The sequence below is a fragment of the Cibotium barometz genome, chromosome 30 (assembly GCF_041138505.1).
Source record: "Cibotium barometz isolate CiBa-2024 chromosome 30, ASM4113850v1, whole genome shotgun sequence".
Taxonomy (NCBI): Eukaryota; Viridiplantae; Streptophyta; class Polypodiopsida; order Cyatheales; family Cibotiaceae; genus Cibotium; species Cibotium barometz.
The window spans coordinates 25,931,252-25,951,070 of record NC_141075.1 but is presented as its reverse complement, the minus strand read 5'-3'; the positions used below and the strand labels follow the sequence as shown (position 1 = coordinate 25,951,070).

Sequence of the window (19,819 nt, the reverse complement as noted above, 5' to 3'; positions counted from 1 at the left end):
CCCTAAACACTCTTGGAAACCTTCTGATGCAAAAACGCACCATCTGATGCAAAAACGCAGGTAGAGAGAGAGTAGAGAGAAGAGAGAGAAGTGCTGGAAATTCAGTATATACTATGGTACAAAAAGGGTACATATCTTGCAGCCCTTGGCTGCGTTCATAAAAAGGTGGTTAACCCTAAAATCTGTCCCCTATGGGACCTCTAAGGATCCAAACCCCTAGTGGGATTGAATGATTACAATGAGGAGCCCCCCTTGCCTTTTATACCTCTCTTGGACAAGGTAGGAGCTGGCCGACTGCTGGTCGGCCAGTTCTGAATACATTAAATGACTTTTAACTCAGCCGACTGGGTTATCTTGCCTTGTCATCATGCGCCTTCAGCCACCTTGCTTCCTGGTACAGCCGACAGCTCCTGTACTCAGCCGACTGCCCCTTGGTGCTTCTCCAAGTCCAACCTGGCCACTTCTGTATCTTGTGCTCCACACTCTGACTCTATCTGGTTCATACTATTTATATGTTTGCCCCTCTGGATCTAGCCTTGAGATTGTCCATGGCATCTATGATGCACATGACATTCAGCCCCTAGTACCGTGTCATGTGCAAGGTTGTCTTTTATGTTAACAGGATGTATATGTTCTTGGTATTTGTGACAGATGTGTTGGAACATGTTTATGCTGTGCTTTTGCAAATAGTTTCCGTATTCATGTGCCCGGTTGTGACAATAACTTCTGCATGTCCTGCTGCTGTTGTATTTGATGCTGGAACTGATGCTGCTGTTGTTGTATCAAGGAAAAAATGGAAGTCATGGAAGGCTCGGGTCGAGATGAAGAGAGACAATCGGAGATGAAGAATGCTCCGTGGCAGAAGATGAATCAAGGGGAGTAGTGAGCTGCTCCCGTGGTGAGGTTAAGTCTTCTAGATTTCTCATGGTGGGAGTGCTCATGTTCAAGCCCGAGTGCAAGTAAACCATCCACCATGGGTGTGGGAGTCTCTTTCAAGGGCTTTCCCGGTAAGCTAATAAACTAACCACCTAGGAGAGATGGGAGCCACTCCTGGTACTTGGGTGCGCCCTAGAGCCTGAATCAACCACACAAGGAAGAATTTTTTTTAGCACTCTCTTTTTTGCCGAAGCCGAAGCTCTGATACGAGTGTGCACTGTGATATGCGACTTATGTGGAAGTATTCTTTCAATGGAATATATAAGAGATTGCTTAAAGTGCTTGCTGAAATTTGCAGAAATGATAAAGGAGAGATAGAGAGATAGATATAGCACACAACACACCCGATTGGGTCCCAACCACCCTCTCTAGGGCCCCCACCTGTTGGCAGGTGTATTTGCTTATGTATTGCAAGATGTAAATGAAGTACAAGATTGACTTACTGGCTGTTCACTAATCAGTGAACAGAGACACCTCGGGGAATGTTTTGGAACTTTTGGGCTGAATGGAACCTCTGTTTTGGGGCTGATTCGGGGCACCTTTAGGGTTGCATTTTCTCTTTGTGTATACCCTGTTACTTCAGTTCTCTGGCCGGCCTGTATGCTGCGTTTTCTGGCTGCTGTAGGCCCCCTATTTGCTGTGTGTTTTTTGCTCCAGATATGGCCTTCTTGATGACCTGCATTTTTAGGGAACGCAAGCTATTCGAGGGTTCAATTGCCTCTTCATGCTTGGGCTGACTCTAAATTGTCCAAGGAGGCTTTAGAGGGGACTCGCCTATTCATGGTAGAATCTGCCATGCTTCCCTTCCTCCTATCATTGTTATCACTTGCAACGTGAACAAGGAAGAGATTCAAGGTTGTGATTAATTTGTAGGCTGTGTGGTCCTCAAAAGACTCTCATGAAGACATCGATTCTTAAGAAGAAATAAACTCATTAATCTGTGATCAGGGTACAGGGTACTATGTAGTGAGAGGGTGCACATAAGAGTTGCTTCTATAATGATATCTGGGTTTGGAACTTATTGTTGAAGGGCAACATTCTACCAATAAAAATGGAGGTGAATACCAAAACAAAGGGTATCGTTTTCGTTCTAGTCTTGCTTGACCTCTTTTGAATGTGCAATTGCCTTTTATGCTTATCTGTAGCCTTTTTATGCTTATGCTATGAGTGGGCTATGGCTGTCACACCTATGCAAAGGCCATATCCAAGTCTTGTACATACTCATTAGTTGCAAAATTCTCATCCTTTGTGTAGAGGATGGGTGGCAAGGTCACTTTGCCATAAACAATCTCAAACGGGGCTTTTCTCGTGGATGCATGCACCTTGTTGCTGAAGGCAAATTCTTCAAGCTGTAGATACTTCTCCCAAGCTGTTTTCTGGTCTGCGACATAGCATTTGAGAAGATCTAACATGGCTGAATTTGCAGCCTCACTTTGGCCATCCGTATGCGGATGATAGGCTGAAGATTTTTGTCCATATTATCAAAGAGAGCCCCCGAAAAGAGGCTTGTAGTCATGGGATCCTTGTCCCCCATAATGGATTTCAGCAAAACAATCTTCAAAACCTCTTATAAATTTCAGCCTATCATGCATAAGAGTGTCTACATGCACATCATCATGTTCTACATTATCTCATACAAAAATCAAGTAGGTGGAAACACTCTTTTTCATTGATTTATTGATTTGGATGTGAGATACAAGTGGGATTGAGTTCCCTTCTATGCTAGCTTCAATAACATGCATACAGTCTAAAAGTGATGCAGTTCGTCTGAAATCCTTGCGTGGATCTAAGTGGTGATTGTTGCATGTGCGGAAGCCTTGTTGTATTGATCCACAACCCTAAGCCCGATTAAGAACAAGATGCTGTAGATAATGCTACTACACTGATGATTGACTTAATTGATGATTAGTCAAGGATTAAGACAGTTCCTGCACAGGATTAGCCACGGCACGGGCATGCACGCGATAGTGATGCCATGATTTCTCAAGCAATAATACATCACTTCCATTTAGAGGTGTAACCAAGAAGCCCTCATGATCCAAAGAACCTTGGATATGCACACGGAGCTTTCCAAAGATTGGTGTAACTTGCACCTCCTTTCCTTCAAAGGCAGCTTCCTTCTCAATCTAAGGTCCTACATCAATGCCCAATGTGATTGTCATTCGCATAGAAATGAAGTTATCAGTGGCACAATCGGAGGAGTGCTGATCTTTAAGTTGACCCCAAGCTTTGCATACAACCCTCTCATTACCTTCATGTCTTGTATTCCCATATGCATCGGGAATTGGGAAGTCTTTGCTCCCTCTCTACATCCTTGTCCTTATTGCGTTGTGGGCATTCCCTAAACACGTGGTCTTTGCTACCACATGAGAAACATTTACCCTCTTTTGCATATTGCTCCCTTGCTCGGGAGTGAGGCCAAACTTTTCCTTCTTGTCACCCTTGCCTTTGGTGGCTGAAATTTTCAGCTTTGCCACCACTTTTGGCCTCTTTGAAGTTCCTTTTTGGTGGCTCTATAACTCTTGCCTTCTTGCTTGATTTTCAGCACCAATTGCTCCGTAGCAAGGGGTGAGGCCATTGTAGGGTGCATTTCGGGTGTAATTCGATGTGCCTGAATGATAAGTTGAATGGATCTTGGATTGGAATTTTCTCGTCTTCTCATGCTTGGTAAGCGTGAAGGACAAGACTTGCAACACTACCTTCCAAAACTTGTTCACATATTGCTGCACATTTTCATGCTCCTTTTGGTCTACCTTATCCCACTTTTGAGTGATGGTTTGCTTGGCATTAGGAGGCAAGAATTGTGTATAAAACCTGCCGTAAGCTCTTCCCAAGTAGTGATTGGCATCTTGGAGGTCTTCTTGGCTATCCTCCAATGGCAGCCGTGCCTTTCAGAAACATGCTTGCATTAGGAACCTTAGACTTCTTAGTGAAGTTTTCATCACTAAAGGCAATATCGAACAGTCCTACGAAGTGACAGCCTAGATACATTAGGCCTCTTGCATAGGTACATCCACTCACTTAGTCTCTAAGATCTTAGTTCAATTTCTCTTAGTTGCCCCGCCATTATAGTCTGAGTGCTTCACAAGGTTTCAGTGGGGGAAAACCTCACAGTCTATTTGACTTGGTGGTTTTCCTAGAGTAGTAGACTCTTCTTGCCTCACCTTCCCCCCTATCTAGGTGGTGATCTTTTTGTGCCAGGACATCCCGCTCATGATCTTCGCCCTTCGCGAGGACCTCCCCCTCACTAGCCTTTGAGGTTGGCCAGTTCGGCCGCTTGCTTCCGCATGCTCGTTGACCTCTCTCCGCTTGTTGTCCCTCATGGCAGTTCTGGCTTTGCAAGAACTGCCTCCTGACCCGGCTGTAGTGATATTGCTTTAACTTTTGGAGGAGGTTGTGGAACAGCTTCCATCTGTGGAAGATTTATGTCTTTCTTTGGCTGGTTGACCACAAGAGCCATTGAGTGGACAGCTGGCTTGCAATAGCTGGCTGCACTGTGACCTATGATAGATGTGGTGCCCCAAAGAGTCCCCAGGGAGTTCGAGTGACATTGCCTTTGAGATTGCTCTAAACACAGCAGGTTTAGTGGTGGATGCTTCGCTTTTTCATGATGGAAAAAGTGACCGTACGCTTTACTTCAGGTGCCGTAGCTTGGGCTATGCAGGCATTTATCGAAATGCGTTTTGTTCAGTTTGAACCTGTAGGAAACGTTTTGATATAAGAAACCTGTTTTTGCATGATCTCATGAGCAAGTATTTGGGCATTTCATTGAAGGTTCTCAACTATGCGGTTGAAAATTAGCTTTGCCAACGGTTGTTTTCTGGACTCATTTTTCTCTCCACTCCATGGGATTGAAAATAAGTTCAGTTGTGTTTGAACACTAATGGTGATTAATCTATCTTGCAACAAGCAAGCATGATTAATGAATGTTTTGCATATGTAAACCTTATTTTGACATCTTCTATCTATTCTCACGGAAGCAAAGGGCACATTTTTGCATGTCCCCAGGTTAGACTTGAGTTTTTACCCCCTGTTTATAGGGAACTCTTACAAAACGCTTTGTAAAGGTTTGAAATTTATGGACTTTGAAATGTTTTTACGAAACTCTTGGCAACTATAAGTGGCAGGGCTGGCCCATTGTTTTTTGGAGGATGGTAAGGGCCAGGCACTGAGATTATCACACCTCCAGATCACTGCCATAATCTATGCTAAAGTTCAAGGGGCTCCATGAACTATACTGACCCCCCACAGATCAGTGGTGGGATCTCGTTTTCAGCATAGCAGCTTGGCATATGTAGCAAAAATGCTGCAGTGACACTATAGAGGGTATTCCCCCCCCCCCCCCCCCCCCCCCACCCCAACCCCCCCACCAAAGAAATAAAAAAAACCATTTCACCGCGACCCTCGGGCAGAGACCATCCACTTCATTTGGACAGACAGGAGCTCTAGACCCGTTATTTCCTGAGGTGACTAGGGTAGTCTGGCACAATAGGCCTCAAGTGTGGTGCTTACCCCCACCCCAAAGATGTAGTGTCCTTCTGGCAGTGGCCAGCCAGAGGAATCCCTTTTGTACATTCTACCTCTTTGAAGAGTTGTAATCTGCTTTTGAGCAAATGTTTTACCCTTTTACTAATAGAAGGATCTCTTCTTGGGAAAAAAGCAAATTATTTCAGTTTTCCTCGTGTTGGGACTGGTTCTTCGTGAAGCAGGCCTTAGCATGCACCACACTTCACAATCATAGGGTATTGTGAAAGAGTTCAACCAACACCTTCTACTCTCTAGATTGAAAACATCCCCCCCCCCCCCCCCCCCCCCCACGGGGCAGCATGCCCCGCCCACGCCCAAAAAAAAAAAGAAAAAGAAAGAAAATAAAGGAAAAAAAGAAAAAAGAAAAAAAATCCTTTCACCAGGACCCTCGGGTGGAGACCATCCACTTCATCTGGACAGATATCATCCACACCCTCTGAGGATAGTGGGAGTGTCTACAGGGTGATTTAGAGATTATGCAGCAGTGTCGAGCAGCCTTCCTCCGCACTTGGAGCTCTAGACCCTTTATTACCTGAGGTGACAGCGGTAGTCTGGCACAACAGGTCTCGAGTGTGACCCCACCTCCATAGATGTAGTCTGCTTCTGGCAGTGGCCAGAAGCAGGAGGAAGCCCTCCCCCCATTTTTGTACTTTGTACCTCTTCGAAGAGTTGTAATCTGCTTTTGAGCAAATGTTTTACCTTTTTACTAATAGAAGTATCTTTTCTTGGGAAAAAAGCAAATTATTTCAGTTTTCCTCGTGTCGGGACTAGGCTCTTCGTGAAGACGGCCTTAGCGTGCACCATACTGCACAATCACAGGGTATTCTGAAAGAGTTCAACCAACACCTTCTTCTATCTAGATTGACTCAAGATGGCTTGGCTTTTACATGATGTGGAATCAATGAGTGCTTGTAGTTGGAGGAGTAGGCAGTTAGCTTTTGTACCATTAACTTCACAGTATATTTGCATGCCAGGTACATCACTTCAGATTGTGATGCTGTGGCTGTAGTTTATGAATATATTGGCTATGCTTCCAGTCCAGAAGAGGCAGTTGCAGATTGTTTGAATGCAGGTTGAAGGTCGTTGCTTTGCTACTTGTAACTGTTTTGGTTTATTTCTTTGGGGACTGCAGTCCTATAGACTACTGCTGCATATGCACTCTGCAGCTGCTGATGTCTATCTCTGGTATGTATCAGGGATAGACCTCAACTGTGGGACATACATGTCAAAGTACACAGCAGCAGCCATTCAGAATGGGACTGTGAATGCATCAACAGTAGATCGTGCTTTATCCAACTTATTCGCTATCCGTATGCAACTTGGTTTGTTTGATGGTGATCCAAAAGTTCAACCTTTTGGGCTTATTGGACCTGAAGCAGTCTGCACGGATAACCATCGCCAGCTTGCACTTGAAGCAGCAAGGCAAGGTTTGGTGCTCCTAAAGAATGAAGATCGGGCCTTACCATTATCGAAAGGGCACATTAACAAGTTGGCTCTTATTGGGCCTAATGCAAATGCATCAACTGATGCTCTTCTTGGCAACTATGCAGGTAGATTATATAAAGATTTATTGTACAGCAACATTTTCTGATTGTTTTGTTCTCTTCTATTCTGCCTATTTTTGGGTGTATATGGGAATCCTTCAGTAATGTGGTGACTCAAAACAGAACCAAGAGGACACACCAAGCTCTCATCTCACCCAAGTAGTATTAGCTTTTGCAAGAAAAGAAGTCGGTGAAGAAAGATCCTGAAATGTTTGTGTTTGTTTTGCAAACCTAGAGGCGGTATCATGCAAGGCCTTCTGCATATGTAACTCTTTGCCAGAAATTTGTGAATCATACCTGTAAGAATTTCTTGAGCTGGAGCTCCCCGCATAGTACCCCTATGAATCCTCTTTCCTCATCACGTCCCTTTCTGTCCCTGTTCCCCTCCGTTTTGTACGCACCCACAGCCCACCCTCCACAGCCTGTGCATGCTCATTTCCCCCAATTTTCTCCTCCTGGGCACCCATTTCTCTTGTGTGCATCCATTTCTCCTGTGTGCAGCCTCCGTCATCCCCCTTAGACTGCCTGAATTCCCGCATTCCTGCTCTTCCCTCCCTCTCCCTGTTTTTTTCTTCTTCAGCACACCCTCTTTCCTACCCATGTTGCAGCAGCTCACCTCTTCCACCTTTTTCTTCCTCCACTCTCTTTTGCCCCATCTATTTCCCGACTGCCCACTCTCCCACACCCCCAGGTCCTGGCTGTTCCCCATCTTGCTCTTGCCATTTTACCCTGCCCTCTTCTGGCCTGTGTTCCTGCTGAAACTCGTGGCGCCCGGGGGACTAGGGCCTTTGGCACACATGTTAATACCATCAATGCATATTAAAACATTTAAACATGGCCACAGCCTTAACACATATCCATCATCACTTTGCATAAAACATAAAGCTGGACAAAACATCCACAAATGCTGAAAATGGAGCTTGCACATGTGACACCGTATAGAGGCCGGAATGGGCCGACCCCCCCCTTGGAGTATTTTATTACCCAAGGAGAATAATATCATGTATAAGCTTTGAGGGCCTTACTCTTCCCACAGGAGATGCCGGATTATCCATATACAAATGCCATAACACAGCCCAACATGAGGCAACCAAGCCGGAACATAGGCTGTAGAAATGCCGGGCCAACAATATATGCATATATCTCCGTGTGGGTACTGATTCTTTCCCAAAAACCACGGGTCTTCATGCAATAGAGCTGGTACATCAAGTACAACTCTCCATTCAGCCAGTACAAGAAGTACAATGGCTGGTACAGTAGGTACAGTGGTCGGTACAGTTGGTACGGTGGTTGGTACAGTAAGTATGGTGGCTGGTACAGTTGGCACGGTGATTGGTACAAGTATAAATGTTGGTACAGTAGGTATAATGGTAGGTACAACAAGTACAGTGGCTAGTACAATAGGTACTGTGACTAGTACAATAGGTACAACAAGTACAAGGGTTGGTACAACAAGTACAATGGCTAGAAATCATAATAAAATGATTAAGTACCCTTGCCTTCAGTATTTATTCGCGAGATGGAAGCCTCCAAAACAATCCCCAACAGCCAGTATTCTTCATGGGAAGCCTTCAAGAGGGAGAGAAAGAGAGTAGCCATCATTGGGGCAGCTAGTAACGGTGGTAGAGGCTAGTGTGCAGCAAGAGAGCCTCCATTAATGAAGAGAGAGGGCTCCAATTTATAGATTTGGGGCTCCAATGAGTGAAAATGGAAAGAGAAGGCTATGATGACAAGCGGAGAGCCACACGATAACTGGAGTGACAAGTGTGAGGCCACTTGTCTCACTTTGATCTACTTTCTTGCCACATGTCCCAATCTAAGAGATGGGTTCTCCTATAATCTTGACCTCTGAAAATATCCCAACTAGTAGACATTCTGTCATAGGCACTTCGCTAACTCTTGGTATCTGCTCAATTCCAGATGTAATGACGCGAACAGAATTTCCATCGGAGTCGGTCCAAAAATAGCAACTCTCCTAAATTTTAGGAGTGTGGTCCTTTGTATTCTAGGATAATCCCCCATTCCCAAAGCTTGTACTTTCCAAATATTTAGACATCCTGGAGTCCACCAGATCCCTTTCATACTGGGAAATGTCCAGGCTGGTGACACTTGCCTACCTTTCTGCTCTGCCTTTGGTTTTGTTTCTCGTCTGCTTCTGTTGCACTTCATTTGGCTTTTGAGAGTAATGCTTACCCTCCCCCTCCCCTCTCTGCCAACATCAATGCAGTCACTCACCGTTGCCATTCGCGCATTTCCAGAAGCGGTCCTCGAGCCCTCGTCATCCTTAGTTCCCTCTCTTGCGCCCCTCCGTGCCTGCGCTCCCCCACAAAGAAGAAGAAGAAAAGATCCAATTATTAGTAGAAAATATAATATACATAGTAGAAAAAGAGGGGAGGGGCTCCCTCCATGTCTGGCAGCTCTAGAAGTACATAAAGGGGAGCAAAAAGATGCCAAAAAAGTGCAGGTGATGCCCCCAAGAAAGAGACACTGGGACGAGCGGCCATCATAAGTACTGTCACAACAAAAAGTGCAAGTGATGTCCCCAAGAAAGAGACAATGGGACAAGACTGTCATGTGCACAGTGTGTATCTACCGTGTGCTACACGTACACAAGACTAGCTTCAAAGTTTGGAGAAGCTTGGAGCTAGGCAGGCTGATGAGCGAGCTGAGTTAGGGATATACTAACGGGGGGCACCCAAGTATGGACGGACGGGTGTCCGATGACCGACCAAGAGCCTATAAAAGGGTGGCCAAGGTTAGTCATTAGTTCATAGAGTTTCACGTGTCTTTGTGAGAGTTCTACGGTTGTGTTTGTAAGAGAGAGAGAGAGAGAGAGAGAGAGAGAGAGAGAGAGAGAGAGAGAGAGAGAGAGAGAGAAAGAAAGAAAGATTTTATTAACGTCTTCCAAAAGACCGAACTCGGCCTATGAGACAAATCGGAGTACATGTATGGGGTATCCTCTGTCATCCCAACAAAATGAAAAAGTACTGAATAAAAAAGCTGAATCTGGATGTGTAGGGGATGGAGCTCTATTACTAGGAGAATGCAAAGCTATATGCATGGAGTATACAATCATGATATGCAACCTAGCTAGCTCCATCCTGTACCATACTGGGGGTATAAAATGGTATACATCAGTGAAGGGGGTGTCCACAGCTCCCTGAAGAACATGCCTGGGTGTGCTCTGAAGCGAGCCAGTCGCTCCTCACCCTCTCTGTGAAACTGAGCTCTGATCTCTGTCATCTCTCTCTGGTATAGGCGTGGTGTCCGAAAGCCAGGTGTCCTCTGTCTCCTGCGGGCTCTAAGTGTCTCTGCTCTCTGGAGAGTAATTCCCTGCCGTGTAGGGGCTGGGAGGGGTATGGATCTCTGAAAAAATGTAGTAATCTGTGTCTGTCGCCCCCCCTCTGGAGCTGTCTGAGCCTGTAATAATGTCTCTCTGTGGCGCTGTATGTCTAGAATGTATCTCCCCAGTATGCGCTGGTCAGCTGCCTCAAAGATCTGGCGTAGGGAATGTGGCTCTCTGAATAAAATGGGATATCTCTCTCTGATGGCTGTATATGCTCTGCATCTGCATACATAATGCTCCTCACTCTCCACCTCCTCTCTGCACAATCTGCATACCCTCTCCTCTCGGGGGATCCGTGCTGCTCTGCCAGTCTCAATCTCCAATCGGTGTGATGAAACTCTGAGCTGACCAATAGCCACTCGGGAGCCGTGTGGTAAAAAGCCCTCCATGTATCTAGGCCTCTCTATAAATCCATCATCAGTGATACTCATGAAGTGATCTCTGTAGTATAGCATCTTCGGTGGAAGAGGCTGTGTAGGCGATATCCATGTCTCTCGTGTATAGAGCTGCCATAGATCCTGTCTCAATACTCTGTTCCTCTCACTATGAGAGAGACGGATATGTGGTGCATCCCTGTCATACTGGAATGGTGGTAGATGATCCATGTCTAGGCCATGCTGTGAGAACCAATGTGTGACCTGTGCATACCATGATCCTTTGTCTCCTGCCTCAGCCAACTGTCTAGATGCCTGAAAAGCTCTGTATGATAATCTGTCCTGTGGCATCTCTCTGAATCTGTCTAGCAGGCATATAGTCTGAAATATGGCCTCTACCATCATAGGAGGCGCAACAAACTCTGCTCGGATAATGTCATGAGGTACTGACGGTTTGCTGCGTATCATGCGTGCCATCATGAGTGCCTGTGGTCTCTCTATCTGTGTCCACCAATGGGTAGCAAGGCCTGGCGCCCATACTGCTGCTCCATACATCAATGCCGGTGTGACTAATGTGTCAAATAGCCACCCCTTCGTCCGGGGCTCCTGAAAATGCGCCTGGTGGCACTGTCTCTCTAGCATAGCCAATGCTGCATATCCCCGTGTCAATCTAGCTCTGGCTGCGGAACCCATGGTAAAGCGTGTGGCTGCTGCAGAGAAGGTAACCCCTAGGTACACGTATGATGTCACCACCTCCACCTGGCATCCGGCGAGAGTGAATGTCAGCTGACTCCTGCCCTGTCTCGATGTATGAAAGACCATAACCTTGGTTTTCCCAAGGTTCACAGTAAGACCCCTCTGTGTGCAGAAATCATGGAGTGCATGTAGATGCTGTTGTAGACCACCGGGGGACTCAGACACTAATACAATATCATCAGCATAGAGCATAATATGTACTGAGGTACCTGCTAAATCAACTCCATCTCCGCCTCCCCGTGTAATGAAGTCAGCCACCTCATCAATGTATAACCCAAATAGCGTGGGGGAAAGTGGGCATCCTTGCTTCACACCAATGGTGCTAGCAATAGTCTCGGACATACCTCCTGGACATCTGACTCGCCCAAAAACCTGCTCATATAATGCATAGATGCCCCATGTCATATCTGCTGGTATGCCAAGAGACTGCAGGCGCTGAAAGAGCCTCTCTCGTGGTACTGTGTCAAATGCCTTGCGGAAATCCACAAAGCAGCAATAGAGCTTTCTCTTCCTCACTCTGGCCTGATCAATCATACATCTCAAAGTGAATACATGGTCAGTGGTAGAGAAAGCTCTCCTGAAGCCTGCCTGCCCTGATGAGCGTAAACCTGCTCGCTCAGCATATAAGCTAAGCTCCTGCTCCAGCACTGCACCATAGAGTTTGGCCAGCACGTGGCCAACCATAACCGTCCTGTAGTTGCTCGGATCGAGCATATCCCCTGTTTTGTGAATCGGCACAATGGTGTGCATCGTCCACTCCGCAGGCAAACCCTCTGCTAGTGCCCTGTTAAACAGGTGTGCAAGAAAAGGAGCTAAAGAATCTACTGCATATATGAGAGAGAGAATCGCCTGTGTGGTTGTATCAATCGCAGCCAGGCAAGTAATCTTGCACATGTGGGTTGCCATGCATAGCTAGGCGCAGATGGTCACCTGTATTCACAGGCTAGCAGCACAGTCGGCCAACTGTACGAGCAGGAGTCGAAGGGACAAGCGCTGGTAGACAGGCGGCCGATTGTATGTGAAGCAGGCGCAGGCTGCCAAGAACGTGCGTAGGCGGCAGCTGATTGCAGGCGGGTACACGTGCAGGCGTAGGCGGCCAAGTACGTGTGCAGGCAGCGAACGTAGGCAGGTGAACAGGTGAGGTAGAAAATAGTAGAAAGCAAAGTCGGGTGGTTTTTTTTAGCTTAAAAAAAAAAAAAAACCATATCACCTCCGCTTTCGGTGCTTTAATATGCGCTTAAGGAGTTTCATAAACCCACACCTTAGAGGGGGTTTTAAAAAAAAAACCTTTGCTTTGCTTTATATTAACACAAAAAAAAACACACAAAAGCAAAAGCTAAGTAAGCTTTTGGGGAAGCTTATAAATTTCCCTTAAGAGGGCTTCTTGCCACTCATCTCTCAAGCTCGCAAGCTCTCTAGCACTCTTGTTTGTGCAAGATAAAACTTTTCTCTCATCTTGCCCTCTTGAAGCAATCGACCCAAGAATCCGAGTTGGAGTCCATTCCCGAACGTGAAGACCTGCCGGCTACGGAAGCCACCGATGGCGATCTTTTCGACGATTTTGTTTCAAAATCAGATTTCCAAGAGTTTAAAGTTGCTCTTGAAGCTTCTTCCTCGGAACTTCAAGTAGAAGTCGTCGCGCAGATGCAGTGAAAGATCCCTGTCTCCTCCGCGCAACGAATTCGGAGATGCTAGCAGCGGAAGTAGCACTTCTTGCGCGGGACAGAGCCTCTCACTCGGGGCCTCGCCCACGGATATCCGGACAAGAGACTAATCCCTTGATTCTTTCAAAATCGAACTCGGAAAAACTTCCCTCGCCCAGAAAGCACGGGCGATTCCTCCATGGGATATTTTATTCTAACGTAGTCAAGGTCATCACTAACCAAACTGATCCGACTGAACCCGTAAGTCACATGGTCAGATCAAGGAAAAGACTTGCACTTGGATCATAGAGACCAACGCTTTTTTCCTCATCGAGAGGCACAACTGTTGATTCTTTTCCATAGAACAAGGACTGTCCGGGATTTACTTCATCCATCATACCATGACAGAATTGAGTCTCATTTTAGGGATCCATCAGGCCAGCCTAACCCCATCCAGTCCCATGGGTTAGCCAACCGCCCAACCCATGGTTAGTTAGTACGAAAGGTACGATACGGTACGGTACGATAAAATACGGTACTAATTGGTACCTTAAAATTTTTTGAGGTACGGTACGATATTAGTACGTTTTTTTAAAAAAAATACTTCCTAAACTTAAAAATTGTAGACAAGAAGTTACAAAATAGTAGAACCATGAACATAATGTCATCATGCCATTAGAGTACAAAATTGCTACAAAAGGATAGGCCAAAAACTCATGGCATGGGCGACCGGCAACATGCGTACATACATGATACTACATACTACAATACATCATCGATGGGCTAGAAGGAGATAGATGCCCAATGCCTAGAGAGCTATAACATATCAAAAGTCTACATCATCACCAACATCTGCATGATCATCAACATGATCACTACTAGAGTGTCCATCAAGAGAGTTCTCTGAAGAGGACTCTTCGAAGGTGGACGAGACACTCTGGGGATCATTCTCGCTAAGTAGGTTGCCATCATCATCAAACAAGGGCTCTCTAGGCAGTGGGGTATCATCATGAGGGGGCAATGGAATATCATCATGAAGGCGGGGATTGGAGCTCGAGGATCCCCGCCTCACATATGTGAGGAGGCCACCCTTTGCCGATGTCGAAGGCGGAGGCCTATGAACTCCAGCTGCTTGGCCCCGTCCATGCTGACTCCTGGTGCTGCGAGTATCTGCTGCCACAAGCTCACTATAGAGCTCCATGAAGATTGTCTCCTCCTCCTCATCAGGTTGTTGATTGACACTTGCAAACTTTTCACTCGTCAAGGTGAAAGTGTCAACATTGACCTACACATTAAGGCACAAAAGTTAGAGTCTGTACAGTGTACACAAAACTTAAAAGTTATGAGTCATGACAAGTTAGAGTCTAGACTTGTTACTTACTTGCTTGGGACTACCCATACTAAGAATGCCCTGCATCATGCGCAAGTTAGTGCGGCAGTAGACCAACCGCTCCAACTGTCGTGTGCTCAGTCGTCGATTGCGTATCCTCGTGTGTATGAGAGAATAGGAACTCCAGTTCCTCTCACATGCACCCGAAGAACAATCCTGGGCTAGGACCCTTAAGGCTATGGGTTGGAGATGCTCTAGTCCATACCCAAAATTGTCCCACCAAAAAAGGGGCTTCACAAGTGACTCCCTCCTCCAGCAAGTGGGAGACGAAAAGGAGGTTTGACCTCTCTGATCAACATAGCAGCCCAACTCCTCTAGAAAGGCATTGTGCTCATCAACTGGCACAGCTCGAAGCATATATGCATCCCGATCTTGTCGAAGCTCCCTATCGGTGCAAACTACTGGAGACTTGTAGGTTGGATGTACCAATGCTGCAAACCCGTGGATTGGTTTGTGCATCCACCTCCATCTCTTCTGTGCAATCTCCATGATTTGTGCTCGCTCCTCAGATGTAATGTCTGTGCAAGCCTCCAACTCCACAAGGGCAGCTCTAAAGAAGTGGACAAGAAGGCCCATGGTGGACCCCTCGCAATCTGTCATCCGCAAGAGCCTATAGAATGGAGTCATAGCAATGACAATTGCTCGGACTCTAGCCCAAAATCTCTCCTCTAGGCAAAAGCGTTGCATGGCTTTGGCCTCTTCAGTGACGTGCTCATCCCAATCGTTCCACATGGTGGAAACAACTGTCTGGCGAAGGGCGGGTAGATGAAACTCCCGGTTGTCTTTCTCCCCCTTCTCCCGGTGTCAACCGCACGCAAGAAGTATGTGCCAAGCGGGCAAGACACAAGGATGTTGATAATGCCACGCTTCCTTTGATCACTCCATCCATCTGTGAGAATAGAACATCCATACTTCGTCCATGCGGCTCGAATCGGGTCAAGGGCTCGATCAATTCTCTCCTTCTCTTCATCAATCTTCCTTGTGCGCATAGCCGTGTAAGAGACCCCCGTCCACCCCTCACATGGGCCCACATTTGCAATCGCCGTCACCATCTTCTTCCATTGCTCCTTTTGGAGTACATTGAAGGCAAGATTGCATTCAATAATGGTGCGAGCAATCTCTATCTCCGCAAGGCGTTGCCACTCCTTAAGGAATGCAACCGAACCTCTCACACTACCCGTGACTTGGTGGAGAGAGGGTTGCACCCCTTCACGCTCCACCACCCTTTGCCTTTTGCCCGGTGCGGAGGCGGACCGTGCATCCGTGGAAGTGGCAGTGGAGGATACACCAATGAAAGAGCCGGTGGCCGCTTCATCATGTGCCGATGGTGGTGCCGGTGGTGGTGCCGGTGCCGTGTTGATGATGCTCCTCTACTTGAATTTGAGCCGCGGCTCATCTTCCACGAAATGTCATCGGCAATGCTTTGCGGAATCTCCTTGCATGGGGCAACTTGTCCCCCAATCTTCGAAAGGAGTTGGAGAAGCCTTGTTGTTCCACTAGTGTATGACTTGCCGCAATATCGGCATGTCCAATGATGGGAGTTGGACTTCTTGGTGTCCTTCTCCACATTGAGGCAATGCAAATCAAAAGCCTCATGCTTCTCCCGAGGCATGATGGATAAGAGAAGGGCTGAAGCGTGGAGTAGAGGAGAGAGCGTAGAGAAGATGAAGTATGGGAAGAGCTTGGAGGAAGAGAACTTGGAGTAGAGGCTCAAGTGGGATGGAAGGAGCTTGGAGGAGGGTGGAGGAGGGTGGAGGAGAGGCTTGGAGTAGGGCTTGGTGCTTGAGGCTTGCTTGGAGTAGATGGAGGAGAGGCTTGGTCCTTGAGGCTTTTATAGAAGGACTCAAGAGAGATGAAGGCAAACAACCAAAAAAAACGGGCAGAAAACGGCTAGAAAAACGGACAGAAAACGGGTAGAAAACGGCTACTTCCAACGAGCAGAAACGGCGATTTTCGTACCTAATCGTACGGATACGTACGGTACCGTATGGTACGATTCGTACGTACGATCTGTCCGTACGACGTACGGAACTAAGCCTGGCCCAACCACTGTAGTGATGGGATCCATTTAGGAATTTGGTTAGGTTTTGTCCTAGGTACCAGGGAAAAGAGTTCCCAGACCCCCTAGCCGGCGCTTCATGTAAACTTCAAGATAGTCACACCACTTACATACCCAATATGAAATTGCCTTTTTCACAGATTCAGATGTCTTTGAAACAATCTTTTAATGAAACCATAGTATCGCTGATCATAATCTTGCAAAATATCCTGTTGAATTCTAATTTCCAATCATTCCTTCATCGGTGTACCTATGGCATCATTGGCAACCAGAACGCTTACCACCTGTCCACTCAGGGGCCTTTTCAATAGTTCCTAGCTCATAGTACCCGGAATATATATTCACTTATAAAAATCCAGATGGACTCTCCGTTGAAGATCAGCAAGATCAACCAACATATCTATATAAAAGAGCCATGGACTCATCCGTTGAGGACCAGCAAGGTCAATCAACCAAATCCATGCCCGAATTCAAAAAACAACTCTTGCTCCTTGTTCCAATATCTTCCTCGACGCACGCGTGGGTATCTTCGGCGACCCAGAGCCCGAGCACCGTATGGTCAGCATCCTCTAGGATCCTTCGCAGGTCACCTAGCGCGTCACTCATAGGCCGTTTCCTTGGTCCCTCATCCACCGTACCGGAAGCTCACCATTTAAATCGAACCGAGGTTGGTCAATATCTCGGCCGACCTTGCTACGCGAGACGTCCTCCATTGACTCTTCGTCAGCTGTTGCAACTTTATCACTTAGGTCTCACTCCTTCTCGTTCCGGTTTACAGGATCTCTGCAGGCTTTCTGGTCATATTCTTACTGGTGATACATCCACTATCCCAGTTCACAGTGAGGGCAAGATGGAGATAGTTCCCGATGGCAGAGGAGGGAAGCATTCCTCCCAGGTGTTGTATGTTCCGGCACTTGGTTTTCATCTGTTGTCAATGCATCAGGTTTGCAAGACTGGCGTACGGGTGGAGTTTGATGAGCATTTTGTTGCTCTCCGAGACAAGCAACATGCCAAGTGGTTTGGGAAGGCGGAGTGGAGAATGGAGTTTACAGGCTTTCAGCACTCTCTCTCCCAGGTCCTCAAGTTTGTGATGAGTGGCAGTCTGGTAATGGCCACTTAAGTGTGGATACGCTGCAGGTGCGGGCTTTCCGGGACCAGATGGTGGATAGCTTACCAGTAGATGGCAGCAGTTGGCAGGAACTTTCCAGTACTGATGTTGGTGGTTCTTGTGTTCGTCAGTCAGAGGAAACTGAACAGGTCACTTATGCTCTGATGTCTCGTAGTATTCGGGACAAAGAACCTCCAGTAGATGAGGATGTTCTTTCCACGAGGACCTTTTGGAAAAGCCAGGCAGGTGGCAGGTGCTTACTTGCAGAAGGAGGTGGTTTCTCCAGGCTCAGTGGTTCCGGATTCAGAGGGGGTGGTTGACAGGTTTCATCAGGTTTCGAGGACTTGTTTGTGCACCGTAACAGGTGTTGATCCTTGTGAGTAGTGTGATGTCTCTGTGACTCAGAAACTGTATGGTTCATTGATCTGGTTGATGGACACCAGATTGGACAGGAGCTTCCTCATGAGGCAGTTGAGCTCATGGTTACAGATGTCTCTTTGGGAGGCAGGATTGCCTTTCCTGTGGTTTGTGCGGCATGCGAAGGATCATGGACTCTTGTACACAGGAGGGGGATTGTTGGATGGAGTCCGACTCCACGGTTGGAGTGACTCGGTTTGGGGAGGAGATTTGGACATGAGGAGCTCTGCTTCAGGCCCAGGAGCAGTTTTACGGAGCAGTAGGAGCAGTAGGAGCAGTTTTACGGAGCTCTACTTCAGGCCCAGGAGCAGTAGGAGACAGTCATCTTTTGCCTTGTCGAGAACAGAGGCAGAGTACCATGCTGCTTGTGATGCTGCTTGTGAGGTGGTGCAGATGTAGAGGTTTCCACTGGAGGAATCCATGGTCATCCAGAGTTATTTTGTTGGGCTTCCACTGGAGGAATCCATGGTCATCCAGAGGCATTTTGTTCGTGAACAGATCGTTGCTGATGACATCTTGCTAGAGTTCTGTTCGACGGAGGATAGTACGGTGGACCTCTTCACGAAGTCGCTATCTCAGGATGTTCTCGGGCGGCACCCCAGCTCCTAGCGGTTGGTTTCACAGCCAAGAGCTGAGAGGGGGTGTTAGAAGTCATCTCCTGTCCAGTTTTATACACCAGGGCCTTTGTTGTGGGTGTGCCCGCCCTTATGAGGTGTTTTTATCATTTTTCCCCACTCTCCGCATTTTTCCCCTATTTTTCCCATTTTTGTGTGGCTTGGGAGGCAGCCCTAAGTTGGCAGAAGGATCCATTTGCTGGCCGACTACATCAGATGTGTGTATTGGAGCTGGCCGACTGTACCTGATGCAGTCGTGGACCCTCAGAGCTGGCCGACTGCATATGCAGTCGTGGAGCCTTTTTCAGCAGGCCGACTGCACATGTGGGGGCAAAAAAATAGGCCCCCACCCCCATACCGGGATCTTCTTGTGTATATCAGAGCAGAGTTACACGCCTACATCTCTCTCTCTCTTGTGCTGTTTTTATTCTGCATGCGTTTTTGCTCTTGTGTCCCAGATCTGGTCATCTCCGCTGCGTATTCTAACAGTAACATATTCCAATTTTCAGACACAAGTAAATTGAAAGAATTTCCTTTCCATTTTTTTTCCAGAACTATGGCACCCTATCAAATGAGGTACCCCACTCTAATGGCTCAGTGTGGAATAGCTGTGGATGATGATGTGAGATCTTCTTCAAAAATCTCAGCCAGGATCTTTCATTGGGGAGCGATGCAATGTCGGGGAGACTCTGGAGGCGTAGATAGCCTCGATGGAGGAATACTTCAAATTTATTATCTTCAGAATTGAAGTATTCCTCCATTGAGGCCTTCCACTCCTCTAGCGTCTCCCCCATATTCCATTGCTCCCCAGTGAAAGATCCTGGCTGAGATTTTCAGAGAAGATCTCTTAGATTATCATCCAGAGCTACTGAGCCATCCAAATCAGCCATTGAAGCTTCCTTCACAATAGCGCATGGGTGTGGGGCTTTGCCATCACCTTAGTAATACAATATTGTTCTCTATGTCTGTTATTGATCTAAGTTTAAAGTTTTGTGCTATGAAAGATCCTACTTTTTGTGAGTGCTGCTTGCATATACTGCACATTGTATCCTCTTACAGTGAGTGGTGGCAATCTCTAAATCAACATCTTTCTTGAGTTGTAACA

The 19,819-nt window shown here is 46.9% G+C and overlaps 1 protein-coding gene across 1 annotated transcript in view; it reads left to right on the top strand.

Annotated features, from left to right (window-relative positions):
- The window catches only part of LOC147621321 (putative beta-D-xylosidase 7), a 56,566-nt gene that overhangs the window by 8,483 nt on the left and 28,264 nt on the right, over positions 1 to 19,819 (top strand). The window contains exons 4-5 of the mRNA XM_086824049.1: positions 6,438 to 6,535; positions 6,660 to 7,013. Of these exons, the coding sequence (XP_086680175.1) occupies positions 6,438 to 6,535; positions 6,660 to 7,013 (452 nt within the window). The remainder of the gene's footprint in view (positions 1 to 6,437; positions 6,536 to 6,659; positions 7,014 to 19,819) is intronic.